Source organism: Paramormyrops kingsleyae, chromosome 14 (genome assembly GCF_048594095.1).
Source record: "Paramormyrops kingsleyae isolate MSU_618 chromosome 14, PKINGS_0.4, whole genome shotgun sequence".
Classification (NCBI taxonomy): domain Eukaryota; kingdom Metazoa; phylum Chordata; class Actinopteri; order Osteoglossiformes; family Mormyridae; genus Paramormyrops; species Paramormyrops kingsleyae.
Window position 1 is genome coordinate 2,573,298 of NC_132810.1, and position 19,729 is coordinate 2,593,026.

The 19,729-nt window shown below is 47.3% G+C and overlaps 1 protein-coding gene across 3 annotated transcripts; it reads right to left on the reverse strand.

Moving 5' to 3' along the window:
* Positions 1 to 98: 98 nt before the first annotated feature.
* dglucy (D-glutamate cyclase) lies at positions 99 to 19,712 on the reverse strand. 3 transcript variants are annotated; one of them, XM_023827466.2, is made up of 12 exons: positions 19,120 to 19,712; positions 16,827 to 16,980; positions 15,370 to 15,568; positions 8,451 to 8,601; positions 5,494 to 5,616; positions 5,066 to 5,266; positions 4,297 to 4,557; positions 3,641 to 3,740; positions 3,205 to 3,353; positions 2,035 to 2,154; positions 1,559 to 1,713; positions 99 to 1,245 (listed from the first exon to the last, which is right to left on the reverse strand). In XM_023827466.2, exons 1-12 carry the CDS (start codon positions 19,208 to 19,210, stop codon positions 1,084 to 1,086), a joined length of 1,866 nt encoding a protein of 621 aa, XP_023683234.2. In that variant the 5' UTR covers positions 19,211 to 19,712; the 3' UTR covers positions 99 to 1,083. The 3 variants fall into 3 exon arrangements, with proteins under 3 accessions (XP_023683234.2, XP_023683232.2, XP_023683233.2); XM_023827464.2 differs by having other exon boundaries at positions 19,108 to 19,711; XM_023827465.2 differs by lacking the exon at positions 19,120 to 19,712 and adding an exon at positions 17,233 to 17,375.
* Between the last annotated feature and the right edge of the window lie 17 nt (positions 19,713 to 19,729).

Here is a 19,729-nt window from a genome sequence, read left to right on the forward strand (position 1 = left end):
GGCGCCACTACGGGTGGCTGCCCTTCACAGCCAGCTTACTCTTGCCTACAAATTGCAAGTTGGGGGAAGCATAAAGAGAATTTCCCCACAGGGATCAATAAAGTATCAATTATTATTTATTTAAAAAATTCAGAGGATAAATGGTCATAGTACTGGCCAACTAAGACATCAAATGAGGCAGTAGAAGCAGGAAGAGGATCAGAATTAATTTAGTAAGATCCTCAGGATTAACATGCTTGGCTTTATGATATGATAACACAGCTTTGGTTTTGTTAGTGTAACTTTGTATTAGTACACATTTAGGGTGAGGAATGTCTTCCCGGGTCTTGAAAATGGTGTTTCTGCTAAATTCTACCAAATTAGCAGAAGGGCAACAGTGATGTTGACTACTGTAGCACTTCGAGTGACAAAAAAAAAGACCTCATATCACTAAATGGTTTAAGATACAATCACACTAGAGTTAAAAATATGTAGTGTCTTTGCAGAGTAAAGCGAAACTAACTTACTTTGCAGAGTAAAGCAGTATGACCAGATAATACAACATACCACTCTAGATTGGGTATACTTTGGTATTTTCAATCGTGAATTATATTGTGGGGCATTCCACAATGGCGATGCATTTGAAAATACCAAGATACGCGACAATCATGCTAGCTAACGATGTATTACAAACAAGAATTGACATAACTGGTTTGCAAGTATGCATTAGCGATAACAAGTAATAATGTACTGGTTATTTCTTGTCATAACAACACAAATGGAGTTTGCATAAAATAAGTACCTTCCTCTATTTTGCACTTCAGTAAAACGGGGGGTCAACCCCACCCACCCCACACCAGACTGGTTTAGCAACACAAATTCAGGGGTCAAGGTTATTTTAAAAATGCCTTGCAAATTCACTTCTCTTCCAGAAGCAAATTTATTGATTCTTGCACTGAGCAGGTACAATGGATCTGAATGAGAGTTCAATATTTTTTCGTGTTAGTCTGACTGTACATTTAGTAGAGTGTTTCCTCTCTGGTCTAAACCTCTTCTCAGTATTACTACTAGGGACCTGAGGTCAGAGTAGTTTTAGCAAGTATTTCAGGCTAGTGGTGGGTTGGGGAAATAGGTAATGTCTCGCATCTTCTGAATGATGGTGGCGTGGGTGGGATGAAAGGGCAGACCGTCCACCTCCAGGCCCAGGTTTGCTGTTTTGCCACTGCGGACACCATACTTCACCAAGATGGACAAGAAGTCCTCCTCCTAGTGGCAGAGAATTAGGGGAGAACAAGATGAGCTTGCATTTGGTCATTGCCAATGGCTTTACATCTGTGGAAGATGTCTGCTGCCTCGAGACCACTAACAAATACAAGTTGCAAAGCTGTTGTTAGTGCTACTGCAAGTGTGAAACCTACCAACTGATATGGCTCGGTCTACGTGATGAGAAAGAGATAATATTACTTTCTCTTGACTGACTTTGTTGTAGCATGCTAGTGCTGTGCTAGACGTGTCAGCTCTGTGGTCACCATGCTCATTGCCCATCGACATGAAGTTCAAGGACAGGGGGCCGTCATACCTTATCAACTGTGGGAAGGCTGGCTGCCCAGATCTCCTGCTGGTCAGGGGAGGGCGGAGTCCCCAGACCCTTCCGGAGGTACCTCTCATGGACCGGACAGAGACTGAGGATGTATAGACCACAGGCTATCGCATATCCGCCCCAGTTCGACACACCTGGATCACCAGAAAGAAATACACAAAGGGAAAGCATGAGGCCATGATGCCCCCTGCCCCCCCCCCCAGCCGCCAGGTGTCTGTTTACTGTAGAAGCATAAGAAGGTTCACTAGACCATGACACAAAGTCAACGAAACAATACAGAAAAGTGTCGACCTGCCTAATATCGTGCCACCAAAACAGCTCTGATCAATTGAGGTATGGGCTCTACAAGACCTCTGAAGGTGAGGTCTGAAGCCTTAGATACAGTTTTGATGTTATGCCTACAGCAGGTCGGAGGAAAGAGGGCGGGCCGAAAACGTGCCAGGGCTTGGGTCTACCTGCAGTGACGGCAAAGTCGGCGGCCACGTCACAGGCGATGAGGTTCCCGTTCGGCATGTATGTCCTCACAGCGTCCTTCACCTTGCCCATGCCCAGCTCGTTGCCCCCGTCCCCTATCCCTGTGAGATCGACGGACCCCTTGTTAGCAATGCCCATCGTAGAAGAACCAAAGGCGATCCAAGTGCATACTAAAGACATAATTCAATAATACTTCGGAGCCAAGGATTTGCTTGTGAAATAGAGATAAAGACTAATTAGGCAATAAGAAGTCTGATATCCATCCATCCAGATATAATCCAGAAAAGAGGGGACACTGGAATGGAATGCCAGTGTTTGTATTGCAGAAGGAAACTGGGTTACCTGGAGGTGACCAATAACTCACAATGTCATCCTAAAAAGTGTCTTATAGATCTTAATTCTGTTACATCTGATATGACAAATGGATATCAGCAAAAACTGTTTAACTTAGGGCAGCGTCGTGTCTTAGTAGTTATTATGGCCTCACATCTCCAAGGCTATGGGTGAGATTCCTACCAGCGATCTGTCCATGCGTGGAGCCTGCATGTAAGTAAACTGGCTGATTTTTAAGCATCCTATGGCAATCAGCATTACCCGACTGCATGGCTGATATAGTGATGGCTGTGCATGACTGACACACAGCCACACGCAACACTCTCCCCGACTGTGCTGTGCTTTACAGACCCTACAGCGAACCTGCGCGATGACCAAAGGTAAGAGTTAGAAACGTCTGCTGTTTTAAATCAGTTTCAGTTGATGGATAACATCACAAATAAGCCGAAACAATCTCAATTTTGAAACAATTTTGTTACTATTATCTGTTACTTCTAAAATGCTGCATGCCTTTATTTAAATTGTGATTCATATTTAGAGTTTTTGTGTCTTATTAATGTTTAATATTTTAAGTACAGTTATGTCATTAATTTGATATTGTTTTAAAAAAAACGGTCTAATATCACCATGCCCCCCCCCCCAAAAAAAAAACAGCATCGGCCACTGAAAAACCCATATCGATCAACCTCTTCATGTACAGTAACTATTAAGGAAAAAACGCAACGTTGATAATAAAGGTCTGCTTATAAGACAGTAACACAGTCGGCATATTTTTCCGTGCAGCAAAATAACAGAGGACGTTTTGTGCATTTCTGTACCTGTGGTGCTAATCCCGGGGATGGAGCTGGCTGTTACAAAGAGGTCATCTATAGGGTCCACCAGGTGCTTGATGTTTATTCCCCTCATGTTGTAATAGTTCCCATCTGCTGCTCTGCCACTACGTTCTATCGCCACCAAGTGGTCAAACCTGAAAATAGCAGCAATCACAAAATAATGAAAAGGCATGAGATCACAATCCTAACCCAAAAAACAAATTTTATTATTTTTTTAATTAAAGGTAACCCCAGAGAACTATATTACTAATTTCTGAAGGATAAGAACTGTTTGTTTATTTTAGTCGATAAAATGAGCAAAGAACATTTCATTAACTCGTGCAAAAAGTTTAACTGGTGTTATGATTGGACTTGTTGCCGCAAAGCTAGCATGACTGGCAGTGATCCTGCAGAAACAGTCGTTAGGCCTTGTCGAGCAGACCTGGGCTTCCCAGGGTCCCCATCGTGGCACAGGAAGTGGAGTGCAGACTCCGAGGATGTTTTTTGGAAGCTGAGTAGAGGTACTTCAGTCTTTATTATACCTGGAGAGTGACCTCAGTGTTATACAGTGAAGTGTGTGTTCACATTATTTATTATATATTAATTACTTTATAGCTAAAGTCAAACACTGCTACTGTTCCTTCTATTATATAATCTGATCTGTTCATGATTTACAGTCAAGTGCCATAGTCACATACTTCCCTTTTTGATAGAAAACAGCTACATAGGAACAGCATTCAAAGGCTTTCAAATCCCTAACAATTTCATGATAATTAATACTATAGAGGAGAGAGATGGTGTTACTAAATATACTCTAAATCTAAATATACTCTATCTTACATCCCATGATGAAAGACAGCCCTGCTGAACTAAAAAGTTTGAGCAAATGTATAAAATTACCACAACCCTATAAAGTTACAGGAGAGAGATTGATGGATATAATGTATATAAAAAATGAAGACAAGATGTTCCGTTTTAGAAGGACTAGGACACTGAGATATCTGGGAATGCTGCAGACAAATATAGACGGCCTGACCAGCACCTAAGCAGGTGGACTCCAGCAACACCAGCACTTCACCCCAGTGTCGTCCTTCTCACCCTTCTTCACGGCATCCTCCATGATCCCTCGGTGCATGTCCAGGGCGCGCTGGTCTGTTAAGATGGCCACGCGCTTCCCGAGGGCCTGCAGCATGGCTACCATGGCCACAGCCCCAGGGGGGCCGTCCGTCTCCTCGGGGGGGTCGTGTTGGAAGTGGGTAGGAAAGCCGGTGGTGATGAGCACAGAGGAGGCGTGAGACAAGGACAAGCAGGACTTCAGGAGCTCATCCTGGATGAAGAGGGCCTGGATACCCCTCTGTCCTGGAGCAGAGCAGAGCATCGGTACAAGGAAAACACCGACTCAGGTCTTTTTCTCATTTCTCCGATTTCACATGGGGGCAGCGTGTGGATCAGTGGGCTAAGCCTGTGTGCCTGTGATCAGAAGGTCGCCGGTTCAAACCCAGCCTCAGTATGTCTGTGGGTCCTTGAGCAAGGCCCTTAACCCCCAGCTCCCTGGGCGCTACTGCGGGTGGCTGCCCTTTGCGCACAACTTACTCTACAAAGAGCAAGTTGTGGGAGGCGTAAAAAGAATTTCCCCACAGGGATCAATAAAGGATCAATTATGATTATCTTCAGTTAACTACAGCAGCTTAACAGTTTAACCTATTTTTGTCTATGGACAGCATATAGGTGTGCCAAAGTTTGCTTTTATGTACCAGTATAGAAAACCAGTAGAGGGAGATGGGATGGTGTAAGTATTGCTGTGTATTCGCAGGAGTTAATCCGTCTCGCTCATTGTGCTCACGAACATTCTTGCTTTGTGGGATACCTGGGTCTTCTCCGATGAGGTGCTCCAGGTCTTGGATCTGGTGAACGGCTGCTTTGGACACCAGGCTGTAGTGCGGCAGCTTCTCGGAGATGCAGAAGGTCTGGGCACATTGCTTGGGGTCAGAAGGAGGCGCGGTGGACAAGGTCTCCAGATCGCTGAGGAACATGCAGCCGGGTGCATGGGAAAATGCCAGCGGGGATTCTGTAGAGACAAACTGAGGATGAGCTAAAACGAAGGCGAGTTAGAATCTCACTGTTACTGTTCCTCACGGAAATACTGCCTTACTATGCTGTAACTGCAGCCATTTGTTACGAAGGGGTATAAAAACTGCCCACTAACTGGGAAAACTGGATGTAAAACTAAGGGCATAAGTTTCAGTACAGGGAGTTCTTAGCTTTGAATCTTCTGATAATCCTCACGTTACTCACTGCAGCTCGTGATGGCTTCAATACCAGTCACCCCACAAGCCCAGAAGACAGGGACATCCCCTGGAGCAGGGTCCACTGCATCGCCGTACTCCGGTTGGGACAGATCCTGTATCCCGAGTGGAGCTGCGGGTGTGATGCAGATACACAACAGCTGGGACTCATCGGCAACACGGTAACCATGGGTGCAAAGACTCATCCAGAGGATGACGAATAACGGATTTGATAATCCACTGCTAGGAATCCCAGAAGGCAGTGCACTGACCTGGGTCCCCAATGTGGATGGGCGCTCCCTGTATCCCAGAAGGCAGTGCACTGACCTGGGTCCCCAGTGTGTATGGGCGCTCCCTGTATCCCAGAAGGCAGTGCACTGACCTGGGTCCCCAATGTGGATGGGCGCTCCCTGTATCCCAGAAGGCAGTGCACTGACCTGGGTCCCCAATGTGTATGGGCGCTCCCTGTATCCCAGAAGGCAGTGCACTGACCTGGGTCCCCAATGTGGATGGGCGCTCCCTGTATCCCAGAAGGCAGTGCACTGACCTGGGTCCCCAGTGTGTATGGGCGCTCCCTGTATCCCAGAAGGCAGTGCACTGACCTGGGTCCCCAATGTGTATGGGCGCTCCCTGTATCCCAGAAGGCAGTGCACTGACCTGGGTCCCCAATGTGGATGGGCGCTCCCTGTATCCCAGAAGGCAGTGCACTGACCTGGGTCCCCAGTGTGTATGGGCGCTCCCTGTATCCCAGAAGGCAGTGCACTGACCTGGGTCCCCAATGTGGATGGGCGCTCCCTGTATCCCAGAAGGCAGTGCACTGACCTGGGTCCCCAGTGTGGATGGGCGCTCCCTGTATCCCAGAAGGCAGTGCACTGACCTGGGTCCCCAGTGTGTATGGGCGCTCCCTGTATCCCAGAAGGCAGTGCACTGACCTGGGTCCCCAATGTGGATGGGCGCTCCCTGTATCCCAGAAGGCAGTGCACTGACCTGGGTCCCCAATGTGGATGGGCGCTCCCTGTATCCCAGAAGGCAGTGCACTGACCTGGGTCCCCAATGTGTATGGGCGCTCCCTGTATCCCAGAAGGCAGTGCACTGACCTGGGTCCCCAATGTGGATGGGCGCTCCCTGTATCCCAGAAGGCAGTGCACTGACCTGGGTCCCCAATGTGTATGGGCGCTCCCTGTATCCCAGAAGGCAGTGCACTGACCTGGGTCCCCAATGTGTATGGGCGCTCCCTGTATCCCAGAAGGCAGTGCACTGACCTGGGTCCCCAATGTGGATGGGCGCTCCCTGTATCCCAGAAGGCAGTGCACTGACCTGCGTCCCCAATGTGTATGGGCGCTCCCTGTATCCCAGAAGGCATTGCACTGACCTGGGTCCCCAATGTGGATGGGCGCTCCCTGTATCCCAGAAGGCAGTGCACTGACCTGGGTCCCCAATGTGGATGGGCGCTCCCTGTATCCCAGAAGGCAGTGCACTGACCTGGGTCCCCAATGTGGATGGGCGCTCCCTGTATCCCAGAAGGCAGTGCACTGACCTGGGTCCCCAATGTGGATGGGCGCTCCCTGTATCCCAGAAGGCAGTGCACTGACCTGGGTCCCCAATGTGTATGGGCGCTCCCTGTATCCCAGAAGGCAGTGCACTGACCTGGGTCCCCAATGTGGATGGGCGCTCCCTGTATCCCAGAAGGCAGTGCACTGACCTGGGTCCCCAGTGTGTATGGGCGCTCCCTGTATCCCAGAAGGCAGTGCACTGACCTGGGTCCCCAGTGTGTATGGGCGCTCCCTGTATCCCAGAAGGCAGTGCACTGACCTGGGTCCCCAATGTGGATGGGCGCTCCCTGTATCCCAGAAGGCAGTGCACTGACCTGGGTCCCCAGTGTGTATGGGCGCTCCCTGTATCCCAGAAGGCAGTGCACTGACCTGGGTCCCCAATGTGGATGGGCGCTCCCTGTATCCCAGAAGGCAGTGCACTGACCTGGGTCCCCAGTGTGGATGGGCGCTCCCTGTATCCCAGAAGGCAGTGCACTGACCTGGGTCCCCAGTGTGTATGGGCGCTCCCTGTATCCCAGAAGGCAGTGCACTGACCTGGGTCCCCAATGTGGATGGGCGCTCCCTGTATCCCAGAAGGCAGTGCACTGACCTGGGTCCCCAATGTGGATGGGCGCTCCCTGTATCCCAGAAGGCAGTGCACTGACCTGGGTCCCCAATGTGGATGGGCGCTCCCTGTATCCCAGAAGGCAGTGCACTGACCTGGGTCCCCAATGTGGATGGGCGCTCCCTGTATCCCAGAAGGCAGTGCACTGACCTGGGTCCCCAATGTGTATGGGCGCTCCCTGTATCCCAGAAGGCAGTGCACTGACCTGGGTCCCCAATGTGTATGGGCGCTCCCTGTATCCCAGAAGGCAGTGCACTGACCTGGGTCCCCAATGTGGATGGGCGCTCCCTGTATCCCAGAAGGCAGTGCACTGACCTGGGTCCCCAATGTGGATGGGCGCTCCCTGTATCCCAGAAGGCAGTGCACTGACCTGGGTCCCCAATGTGTATGGGCGCTCCCTGTATCCCAGAAGGCAGTGCACTGACCTGGGTCCCCAATGTGTATGGGCGCTCCCTGTATCCCAGAAGGCAGTGCACTGACCTGGGTCCCCAATGTGGATGGGCGCTCCCTGTATCCCAGAAGGCAGTGCACTGACCTGGGTCCCCAATGTGGATGGGCGCTCCCTGTATCCCAGAAGGCAGTGCACTGACCTGGGTCCCCAATGTGGATGGGCGCTCCCTGTATCCCAGAAGGCAGTGCACTGACCTGGGTCCCCAGTGTGTATGGGCGCTCCCTGTATCCCAGAAGGCAGTGCACTGACCTGGGTCCCCAATGTGGATGGGCGCTCCCTGTATCCCAGAAGGCAGTGCACTGACCTGGGTCCCCAGTGTGTATGGGCGCTCCCTGTATCCCAGAAGGCAGTGCACTGACCTGGGTCCCCAATGTGGATGGGCGCTCCGTGTGCCAGCGGAGCCAGGTGTGTGACTTGCGAAGCCGCATCCAGCTTCTCCCTGGGCACCGGCAGCATCGTCACCACCAGTGGACAGCGGAACTGGCCCACTCCCACACACGGCACTGAGGTCTGGGTTAAGCACCACAAGATAACACTCAGGGCTAGAACAAGAAAAACGCTTCAAGGTACCAGGCGGTGTTGTAGGTAAGGAACTGAAAGATGGAAACGATTGTTCCAAAAGATTCAATATTCAAAGAGCAAGAACAACAGAAACCAATATACCAACTAAAATACTGTACCTTACAGAATGGCAAAGAACAATATGAACGACCACTTCTAGGTACATCGGCTATTAAGGCAAACAGCCTGTTTCTCCTGTGACTTTCACAAACTAAAATATCTAGAGTCTACAGGAAATGGAGCGATATACAAAAACACATCCAGTCTGTGGCAGTTCAGTTGCAGAAGATCACAGGAGAATGGTCAGACTAGACAACAGGAAGGCCACAAGCGTAAAAAATAAACTCCTCAGTACAACAGGGGTCTGCAGAAAGCCATCGCTGAACACCTCTACCTTTGAAGTGGTTCTTGAAGCCTAGCTGGTAATACGTAGAGGTAAATAATAAACTAGATACTGAGTGTATGTACAATAGCACTCGATTTGGATAGAAGCATGTGTTGCATTTTGGTGTATTACAACCACACAGAACATACTAATATTCACTCTACCTCAACTTTCCATTACATCAATCAATAAATCAATTGATCCATTACAGGGATCAATAAAGGAGGGGGTTGGCTTGGTAGGGTAGTGGTTAGCAACAGTGCCTCACACTCCCAGGACCAGGGTTCAAGCCTCTCCTCCCCATGCACAACCACCACCCCAACAACATGTGGAGGCCAAGACAGATGACCACCACCCTCAGGGCCCCCCCCCCCCAAACATACAGTTAGGAAAAAATCAATTGCCACACTTAGGGCCCCCACCTTATTATTAAAGTGTGAGAGCAGCAAGACTTATAATAATACACCACCCTTAACCCTTCTTTTCCTATAAACCAACAGGCAGGCCAAGGCCAGGCTTGAACCCATGACCTTCTGATCACAAGCACAGACACTTAGCCAACTGAGCCACACAAGCCAGTACAGAAACTTGACAACTCGGTCTCCTACTTTACCTGAAACGGCACCAGTGCCCAACTAATGGTGAGGAAGGAACATTCAGGCAAAATCAAAACAAAGGAGGGGGGTGGCTTGGTAGGGTAGTGGTTAGCAACAGTGCCTCACACTCCCAGGACCAGGGTTCAAGCCTCTCCTCCCCATGCACAACCACCACCCCAACAACATGTGGAGGCCAAGACAGATGACCACCACCCTCAGGGCCCCCCCCCCCCAAACATACAGTTAGGAAAAAATCAATTGCCGCACTTAGGGCCCCCACCTTATTATTAAACAAGTGTGAGAGCAGCAAGACTTATAATAATAATACACAACCCTTCTTTTCCTATAAACCAACAGGTAGGCCAAGGCTGGGCTTGAACCCATGACCTTCTGATCACAAGCACAGACACTTAGCCAGCTAAGCCACACAAGCCAGTACAGAAACTTGACAACTCGGTCTCCTACTTTACCTGAAACGGCACCAGTGCCCAACTAATGGTGAGGAAGGAACATTCAGGCAAAATCAAAACAAAGGAGGGGGGTGGCTTGGTAGGGTAGTGGTTAGCAACAGTGCCTCACACTCCCAGGACCAGGGTTCAAGCCTCTACTCCCCATGCACAACCACCACCCCAACAACAGGCCAAGACAGATGAACACCACCTTCAGGGCCCCCCCCCCCCCCCAAACATACAGTTAGGAAAAAATCAATTGCCACACTTAGGGCCCCCACCTTATTATTAAAGTGTGAGAGCAGCAAGACTTATAATAATACACCACCCTTAACCCTTCTTTTCCTATAAACCAACAGGCAGGCCAAGGCCAGGCTTGAACCCATGACCTTCTGATCACAAGCACAGACACTTAGCCAACTGAGCCACACAAGCCAGTACAGAAACTTGACAACTCGGTCTCCTACTTTACCTAAAACGGCACCAGTGCCCAACTAATGGTGAGGAAGGAACATTCAGGCAAAATCAAAATAAAGGAGGGGGGTGGCTTGGTAGGGTAGTGGTTAGCAACAGTGCCTCACACTCCCAGGACCAGGGTTCAAGCCTCTCCTCCCCATGCACAACCACCACCCCAACAACATGTGGAGGCCAAGACAGATGACCACCACCCTCAGGGCCCCCCCCCCCCCCCCAAACATACAGTTAGGAAAAAATCAATTGCCACACTTAGGGCCCCCACCTTATTATTAAAGTGTGAGAGCAGCAAGACTTATAATAATACACCACCCTTAACCCTTCTTTTCCTATAAACCAACAGGCAGGCCAAGGCCAGGCTTGAACCCATGACCTTCTGATCACAAGCACAGACACTTAGCCAACTGAGCCACACAAGCCAGTACAGAAACTTGACAACTCGGTCTCCTACTTTACCTAAAATGGCACCAGTGCCCAACTAATGGTGAGGAAGGAACATTCAGGCAAAATCAAAATAAAGGAGGGGGGTGGCTTGGTAGGGTAGTGGTTAGCAACAGTGCCTCACACTCCCAGGACCAGGGTTCAAGCCTCTCCTCCCCATGCACAACCACCACCCCAACAACATGTGGAGGCCAAGACAGATGACCACCACCCTCAGGGCCCCCCCCCCCCCAAACATACAGTTAGGAAAAAATCAATTGCCACACTTAGGGCCCCCACCTTATTATTAAACAAGTGTGAGAGCAGCAAGACTTATAATAATAATACACAACCCTTCTTTTCCTATAAACCAACAGGTAGGCCAAGGCTGGGCTTGAACCCATGACCTTCTGATCACAAGCACAGACACTTAGCCAGCTAAGCCACACAAGCCAGTACAGAAACTTGACAACTCGGTCTCCTACTTTACCTGAAACGGCACCAGTGCCCAACTAATGGTGAGGAAGGAACATTCAGGCAAAATCAAAATAAAGGAGGGGGGTGGCTTGGTAGGGTAGTGGTTAGCAACAGTGCCTCACACTCCCAGGACCAGGGTTCAAGCCTCTCCTCCCCATGCACAACCACCACCCCAACAACATGTGGAGGCCAAGACAGATGACCACCACCCTCAGGGCCCCCCCCCCCCAAACATACAGTTAGGAAAAAATCAATTGCCACACTTAGGGCCCCCACCTTATTATTAAACAAGTGTGAGAGCAGCAAGACTTATAATAATAATACACAACCCTTCTTTTCCTATAAACCAACAGGTAGGCCAAGGCTGGGCTTGAACCCATGACCTTCTGATCACAAGCACAGACACTTAGCCAGCTAAGCCACACAAGCCAGTACAGAAACTTGACAACTCGGTCTCCTACTTTACCTGAAACGGCACCAGTGCCCAACTAATGGTGAGGAAGGAACATTCAGGCAAAATTAAAACAAAGGAGGGGGGTGGCTTGGTAGGGTAGTGGTTAGCAACAGTGCCTCACACTCCCAGGACCAGGGTTCAAGCCTCTCCTCCCCATGCACAACCACCACCCCAACAACAGGCCAAGACAGATGACCACCACCTTCAGGGCCCCCCCCCCCCCAAACATACAGTTAGGAAAAAATCAATTGCCATACTTAGGGCCCCCACCTTATTATTAAACAAGTGTGAGAGCAGCAAGACTTATAATAATAATACACAACCCTTAACCCTTCTTTTCCTATAAACCAACAGACAAGCCAAAGGCTGGGCTTGAACCCATGACCTTCTGATCACAAGCACAGACACTTAGCCAGCTAAGCCACACAAGCCAGTACAGAAACTTGACAACTCGGTCTCCTACTTTACCTGAAACGGCACCAGTGCCCAACTAATGGTGAGGAAGGAACATTCAGGCAAAATCAAAACAAAGGAGGGGGGTGGCTTGGTAGGGTAGTGGTTAGCAACAGTGCCTCACACTCCCAGGACCAGGGTTCAAGCCTCTACTCCCCATGCACAACCACCACCCCAACAACAGGCCAAGACAGATGAACACCACCTTCAGGGCCCCCCCCCCCCCCCAAACATACAGTTAGGAAAAAATCAATTGCCACACTTAGGGCCCCCACCTTATTATTAAAGTGTGAGAGCAGCAAGACTTATAATAATACACCACCCTTAACCCTTCTTTTCCTATAAACCAACAGGCAGGCCAAGGCCAGGCTTGAACCCATGACCTTCTGATCACAAGCACAGACACTTAGCCAACTGAGCCACACAAGCCAGTACAGAAACTTGACAACTCGGTCTCCTACTTTACCTAAAACGGCACCAGTGCCCAACTAATGGTGAGGAAGGAACATTCAGGCAAAATCAAAATAAAGGAGGGGGGTGGCTTGGTAGGGTAGTGGTTAGCAACAGTGCCTCACACTCCCAGGACCAGGGTTCAAGCCTCTCCTCCCCATGCACAACCACCACCCCAACAACATGTGGAGGCCAAGACAGATGACCACCACCCTCAGGGCCCCCCCCCCCCCAAACATACAGTTAGGAAAAAATCAATTGCCACACTTAGGGCCCCCACCTTATTATTAAACAAGTGTGAGAGCAGCAAGACTTATAATAATAATACACAACCCTTCTTTTCCTATAAACCAACAGGTAGGCCAAGGCTGGGCTTGAACCCATGACCTTCTGATCACAAGCACAGACACTTAGCCAGCTAAGCCACACAAGCCAGTACAGAAACTTGACAACTCGGTCTCCTACTTTACCTGAAACGGCACCAGTGCCCAACTAATGGTGAGGAAGGAACATTCAGGCAAAATCAAAATAAAGGAGGGGGGTGGCTTGGTAGGGTAGTGGTTAGCAACAGTGCCTCACACTCCCAGGACCAGGGTTCAAGCCTCTCCTCCCCATGCACAACCACCACCCCAACAACATGTGGAGGCCAAGACAGATGACCACCACCCTCAGGGCCCCCCCCCCCCAAACATACAGTTAGGAAAAAATCAATTGCCACACTTAGGGCCCCCACCTTATTATTAAACAAGTGTGAGAGCAGCAAGACTTATAATAATAATACACAACCCTTCTTTTCCTATAAACCAACAGGTAGGCCAAGGCTGGGCTTGAACCCATGACCTTCTGATCACAAGCACAGACACTTAGCCAGCTAAGCCACACAAGCCAGTACAGAAACTTGACAACTCGGTCTCCTACTTTACCTGAAACGGCACCAGTGCCCAACTAATGGTGAGGAAGGAACATTCAGGCAAAATTAAAACAAAGGAGGGGGGTGGCTTGGTAGGGTAGTGGTTAGCAACAGTGCCTCACACTCCCAGGACCAGGGTTCAAGCCTCTCCTCCCCATGCACAACCACCACCCCAACAACAGGCCAAGACAGATGACCACCACCTTCAGGGCCCCCCCCCCCCCAAACATACAGTTAGGAAAAAATCAATTGCCACACTTAGGGCCCCCACCTTATTATTAAACAAGTGTGAGAGCAGCAAGACTTATAATAATAATACACAACCCTTCTTTTCCTATAAACCAACAGGTAGGCCAAGGCTGGGCTTGAACCCATGACCTTCTGATCACAAGCACAGACACTTAGCCAGCTAAGCCACACAAGCCAGTACAGAAACTTGACAACTCGGTCTCCTACTTTACCTGAAACGGCACCAGTGCCCAACTAATGGTGAGGAAGGAACATTCAGGCAAAATTAAAATAAAGGAGGGGGGTGGCTTGGTAGGGTAGTGGTTAGCAACAGTGCCTCACACTCCCAGGACCAGGGTTCAAGCCTCTCCTCCCCATGCACAACCACCACCCCAACAACATGTGGAGGCCAAGACAGATGACCACCACCCTCAGGGCCCCCCCCCCCCCAAACATACAGTTAGGAAAAAATCAATTGCCACACTTAGGGCCCCCACCTTATTATTAAACAAGTGTGAGAGCAGCAAGACTTATAATAATAATACACAACCCTTCTTTTCCTATAAACCAACAGGTAGGCCAAGGCTGGGCTTGAACCCATGACCTTCTGATCACAAGCACAGACACTTAGCCAGCTAAGCCACACAAGCCAGTACAGAAACTTGACAACTCGGTCTCCTACTTTACCTGAAACGGCACCAGTGCCCAACTAATGGTGAGGAAGGAACATTCAGGCAAAATCAAAATAAAGGAGGGGGGTGGCTTGGTAGGGTAGTGGTTAGCAACAGTGCCTCACACTCCCAGGACCAGGGTTCAAGCCTCTCCTCCCCATGCACAACCACCACCCCAACAACATGTGGAGGCCAAGACAGATGACCACCACCCTCAGGGCCCCCCCCCCCAAACATACAGTTAGGAAAAAATCAATTGCCGCACTTAGGGCCCCCACCTTATTATTAATGATGTAACATCTTACTGTCAGTCTGTTACTGGACAAAAAGTAAATAGTCAACATGTCAACAAGGTAAGGGCTGGGTTGGTACAAAGGGTACAAGTTGACACTATACCCTTAGGGCCCCCACCTTATTACCCTTAGTGTTAGACTATTTACTTTTTGTATTACACTATACCCTTAGTGTAGGGTATAGTGTCAACTTGTACCCTTTCTACCAACCCTTAGTGTAGGGTATAGTGTCAACTTGTACCCTTTCTACCAACCCTTAGTGTAGGGTATAGTGTCAACTTGTACCCTTTCTACCAACCCTTAGTGTAGGGTATAGTGTCAACTTGTACCCTTTCTACCAACCCTTAGTGTAGGGTATAGTGTCAACTTGTACCCTTTGTACCAACCCAGCCCTTACCTTGGCTCTTACTCTGGCTCTTACTCTGGCTCTTACTCTGGCTCTTACTCTGGCTCTTACCCTGTACATGCTGACATTGCGGTTCTGCTCCACATTCCGAACTGGGACGCCAGCATCTTTCAGGATTTGCTGAAAGCTGAAACTGCAGCCCAAGTAGAAGGTAACCATGTCTTGGAGCTGCAGTGTGTACGACATCAGACTGGACACCTTGGCAACCATGAGGCCATCCTCAAACACACAGTACTGGGGACAGTCCAGTCTGAGGAGAAGAAATTTGCATGCAGGTATGTTAGAAGGCGACCCTTCAGAAGAAATCGTGATCTTTCTGACGAAAGAAGGAAAGTACCTCCTTTTTCATCTGTGTTTCCTTGCTTAAAAATGTTCTTCCCCATAATTAAATGCCAAGATACCCTATTGTGACCCCAACATTAGTAACATCAATGTTGGGGAGGGCAAGGAAATGCAGACCCACCATTCTGACCAATCTTTATACACACTGATGCCTTTGAATAAGCCCAGAAGTTCACCATAGTTTAAGAACCACTATTGTAGGGCAATAAAAGGGAGGGGGATCTACATGAGCCAGTATTTTACATAAAGAATCTGAGAACTTATTATTAGAGGAGTCATTGATGAATCATAACCTTTATTCATTATAATTAAACCATTGGTTAGGGAGCTGATCACAGATGTGTGCGAATGATCTGTGTAGAGGGTCATCACAACCTTCTCTGCTGACTCCTTATAGTTTATAGTTCTACAGCCTTGAATATCAGGAATGTATAAGGGATTGCTGGGGGTCAGTAGGCTTGGCCTGGTGGGATTCTGTGTCTCTTCTAATATCCTTTACATTTACTTTGTTACTCTGGCGCTTGAGTCTCTCTATCCTTAGACCTACTTGTGAGGCCTACGACAGACCCAGGTATCTAACCCACCTGGCATCAATCAGTTTGCCTTATCAGTGCCCCTTGCAACAAACAACTACTCTGAGCACTTTTTTCTCTGACTTTTCTTCTGGACCTGATCCTGCACTACAGAAATAGGACAGTAATTATCATCTAGCTCAGTGTTTCCCAATCCACTCCTTGGAGACTCCCGGTCCAGGTTTTTACTCGCTCTCAGCTCCCTACCAGACAGTCCACATTTTTGCGCCTTCCATGGTGGGTGTGGCAACGTGCTGCACCAGTGCATGCTCCCCAGACTAACCCGACCTAACCAGCTCCCAGTAGGATCAAAGGACTGGCTTAGAAAACACTGAATGCAACCAAAGTGTAAGACTTGAAAATAATTAGTAGAGTTAAATAAGTTACACCCTGACACTTTAACTAAAATGGGCTGAATGACACGCTGTGACGGACTAAGGACTTTTAAGTTTTTCACTTTAATGTTCCTTTATCTTTACAAGTATAAAAAAGGTGTAGGCAAAGTTGTTACTGTAGTAAAGTGAACAAACGAAACCTACAGCTGGAATGCAACTGAAAATGCCTTTTCTTTTTACATTTTCCTGAGAGGTCTACCTGATGTCCACGTTCTTTGCCAGCAGGGGGCAGCCCCACTCCCCAGGATTACTCCGGTACAGGAGGGGGAGGGGGCCTCGGTTGACATCGCAGAATGCTTCAAAGTCATTGGCCAGGGTCTTGTGCAGGATCACCACGTTTGCTTGCTGGTACCCTTTTAGCATAAAACAGTAAGAGACAGTGCGGCGTTCAATTTTTCTACTACAAAGATAAAACGTGAACTGTACATATGAATAAAACTGTACTGCATCCAAATTTACTTGGGTGAACCCATCTAACAAGCCATGAATATAAAAGAAACCTAAATATACATCTATACTTATTTTTTAATAGCAAAATTAAGTGTTCGTATTTTGTACTAGAAATATAACAACAACAATAAAATGACAATATTAATCTTACCCACCTAAAGCCATACCAGAGGTAGTGTCAAAACCATAAGCCTTTGTGCGGATTAAATTCCGTATTGAGGAAGGACTCACACTTACAGATACAGATATTTTTGACATGACTGTTTTTAGGTTCAATGCTTCCTGCTTTAACTTGTCTGTCTTTCAAAGGTGTGTTAAGTTAATATTTTACAACCTTCAGGCATAATATGTGACACTGTCAATGCAATAGTAGTAAAAGCTGAAATGTGGTTTGAGCTTTGAACTGCACACCATTTACCTGAAAATCATCTAAACACAAGCAATATTTTGCTTTTGGTCTGCTGTCATGTGTGATACTGGTAGTTCTCCATTCATTAAGTAAATGCAGTCTTTATAACGTGTGGAGTCTTCTGTCTGTAATTTAAAAGCACTGTGCATACTGTCTGCTATTAATATGAAACTGAATGATGGTACAGTGCTTCCATGTAATCAGAGACTTATTAAGTTTAGGGATGCAACAACTGATAAAAATCGTTACATAACAAATTGTTCACAATGAATTTTATTATTGATTGGTAGCATTTTTGAGGTTTGCTGTGTAAACTGCGGATAATAACATCACCACCAAGCAACTTTAACACTGGTGTGTTAAGCCTAGTTCATACTTCACCTTTGTGGGTGCTGTTATGGTTTGTGCATGGACATACATTTGTCCGCGGAAGTGAAATGGGTAAACTTTAGTAGGCTTGGGTGGTATTACAGTATACCACAGTATTTTAAAACCTTGGGGACAAAATTAGCTGGGACCCCCACCCCCATTCGGCGAATTTTATCACCACAATTTCAAAATTCTATAAAGGGGAGTACCAGCACCTAGTACTGAATATCAAAGGGAGTACCAGCACCTAGTACTGAATATCAAGGGGAGTACCAGCACCTAGTATTGAATATGAAAGGGAGTACCAGCATCTAGTACTGAATATCAAAGGGAGTACCAGCATCTAGTACTGAATATCAAAGGGAGTACCAGCACTTAGTACTGAATATCAAAGGGAGTACCAGCACCTGTTTTCCCCCCTTCAAGTCCTGTCCACTAGAGATGGATATTTTCTTTTCAATCTGACTCAATCTACTACCAAGGTTGGTATCGCCGATTCCGATACTGATATTTGGTGCTGGCCCAATCCTGACTGTCACCCCCTTTATCGGAAGCCCTTCTTGATAGTAATTCATGTTCTGCTCCCCATAATCATGTAAACATTTAAATTACCAGGGAAAAAGCTTTTATGTAAGAATTGATTTTCAAAATAGAAAAAAATTATATTTGTGTCAATCCATACATCCTTACTATGCACCTCTCTCTGATAGCAGCAGGAGTAATAATATATAATATATATGAATTTCAGCCATTGTAAAATACACAAATCATACTGCAAGTTTAATATTAAGTAACACTGTCCCAGGTTTTATTGTCCATTGACTTTCACATCTTAGTGTATATCTGTAAAGCGAACCAGTGTCCTATCAAGACAGCGGTTTAGTTCCAGTTACCCTTTGACCTTGTTCTTTTGTGACACTTGATCTGTAAAGTTGTTTCTTCTGGGAAACAAAGGTTCACTAAATCCACTACGTTTATTAAATTGCTGTAAAAGAGATTTTTTTTAGCAGTCACCTTAAAACGTGTATTCTATTTCCTTATAGAAGTAGCGTCAAATCAGTCTTTATTTGCACATGAACACATTTTATTCAAGAATGATTTGGTTTAGAACCGAATACATGGGTATGACTATCTATGAAGTAATGTACACATATTTGTATCATTTTTAATCTAACCTATAATTAATAAACGGGTTAAATTATTGATTTTAGCATAGTTAACGTTATCAATTCATAATATAAAGTATTCCTACCTGAACCCATACCTGCGGCTTTGGTGTGAGCAAATATTTCCCCTTTGACTGGGAGTCGAAAGTGATTAAGAAAGTTCCTCGCAAGTCTTACAGAAGAGAACATTTTAAAAACACATATATTCTTTCAAGTAATTTATCGGATTAATAACGGATTAATATCGGAGCTGTAATGAGGTAAGAGCAGATAATGAACAGTAAGGGTCAAAAAAAGTATCGAAATAAGCTATTATAGCAGGCCACTTTACAAATCGCATTAAAAATAACCACTTTCTCGTTAAATGCATACTAGCGTTACATTCCAACTCTTACCAAATAAACCAAGAAAAAAAATCGACAGCCAGAGAGGAAGGTCAAATTAGCTCGTAAGCTACATTTCTGAAATCTAAGCCAAGGCCCTGTTAAAAATACAGAGAACGAACAAAAACGAGGCCAGGGCAACCAGGGTGATAAAAGCACAAAGCCGTGTACTCTATATAGACTCGCTTTATCATAAAGTATTTAAATAGAAAACACATCCGACGTATTATATTGTGTTTTGAATATTACTACGGCCTATTCCGCCAAACAAAACGCTAAATGACAGCGGGGTTTCCTTCTCTCTGATTCGCTGAGCTATCCGTCA

Excerpts from the sequence above, each read along its gene's own strand:
- dglucy (XM_023827464.2), bottom strand. The coding sequence starts at position 19,210 with ATGTTCTCTTCTGTAAGACTTGCGAGGAACTTTCTTAATCACTTTCGA. Across the intron at positions 5,617-8,450 it reads CATCCACATTGGGGACCCAG|CTCCACTCGGGATACAGGAT; the intron begins GTCAGTGCACTG and ends TCACACCCGCAG. Across the intron at positions 1,714-2,034 it reads CGACTTTGCCGTCACTGCAG|GTGTGTCGAACTGGGGCGGA; the intron begins GTAGACCCAAGC and ends CTGGTGATCCAG.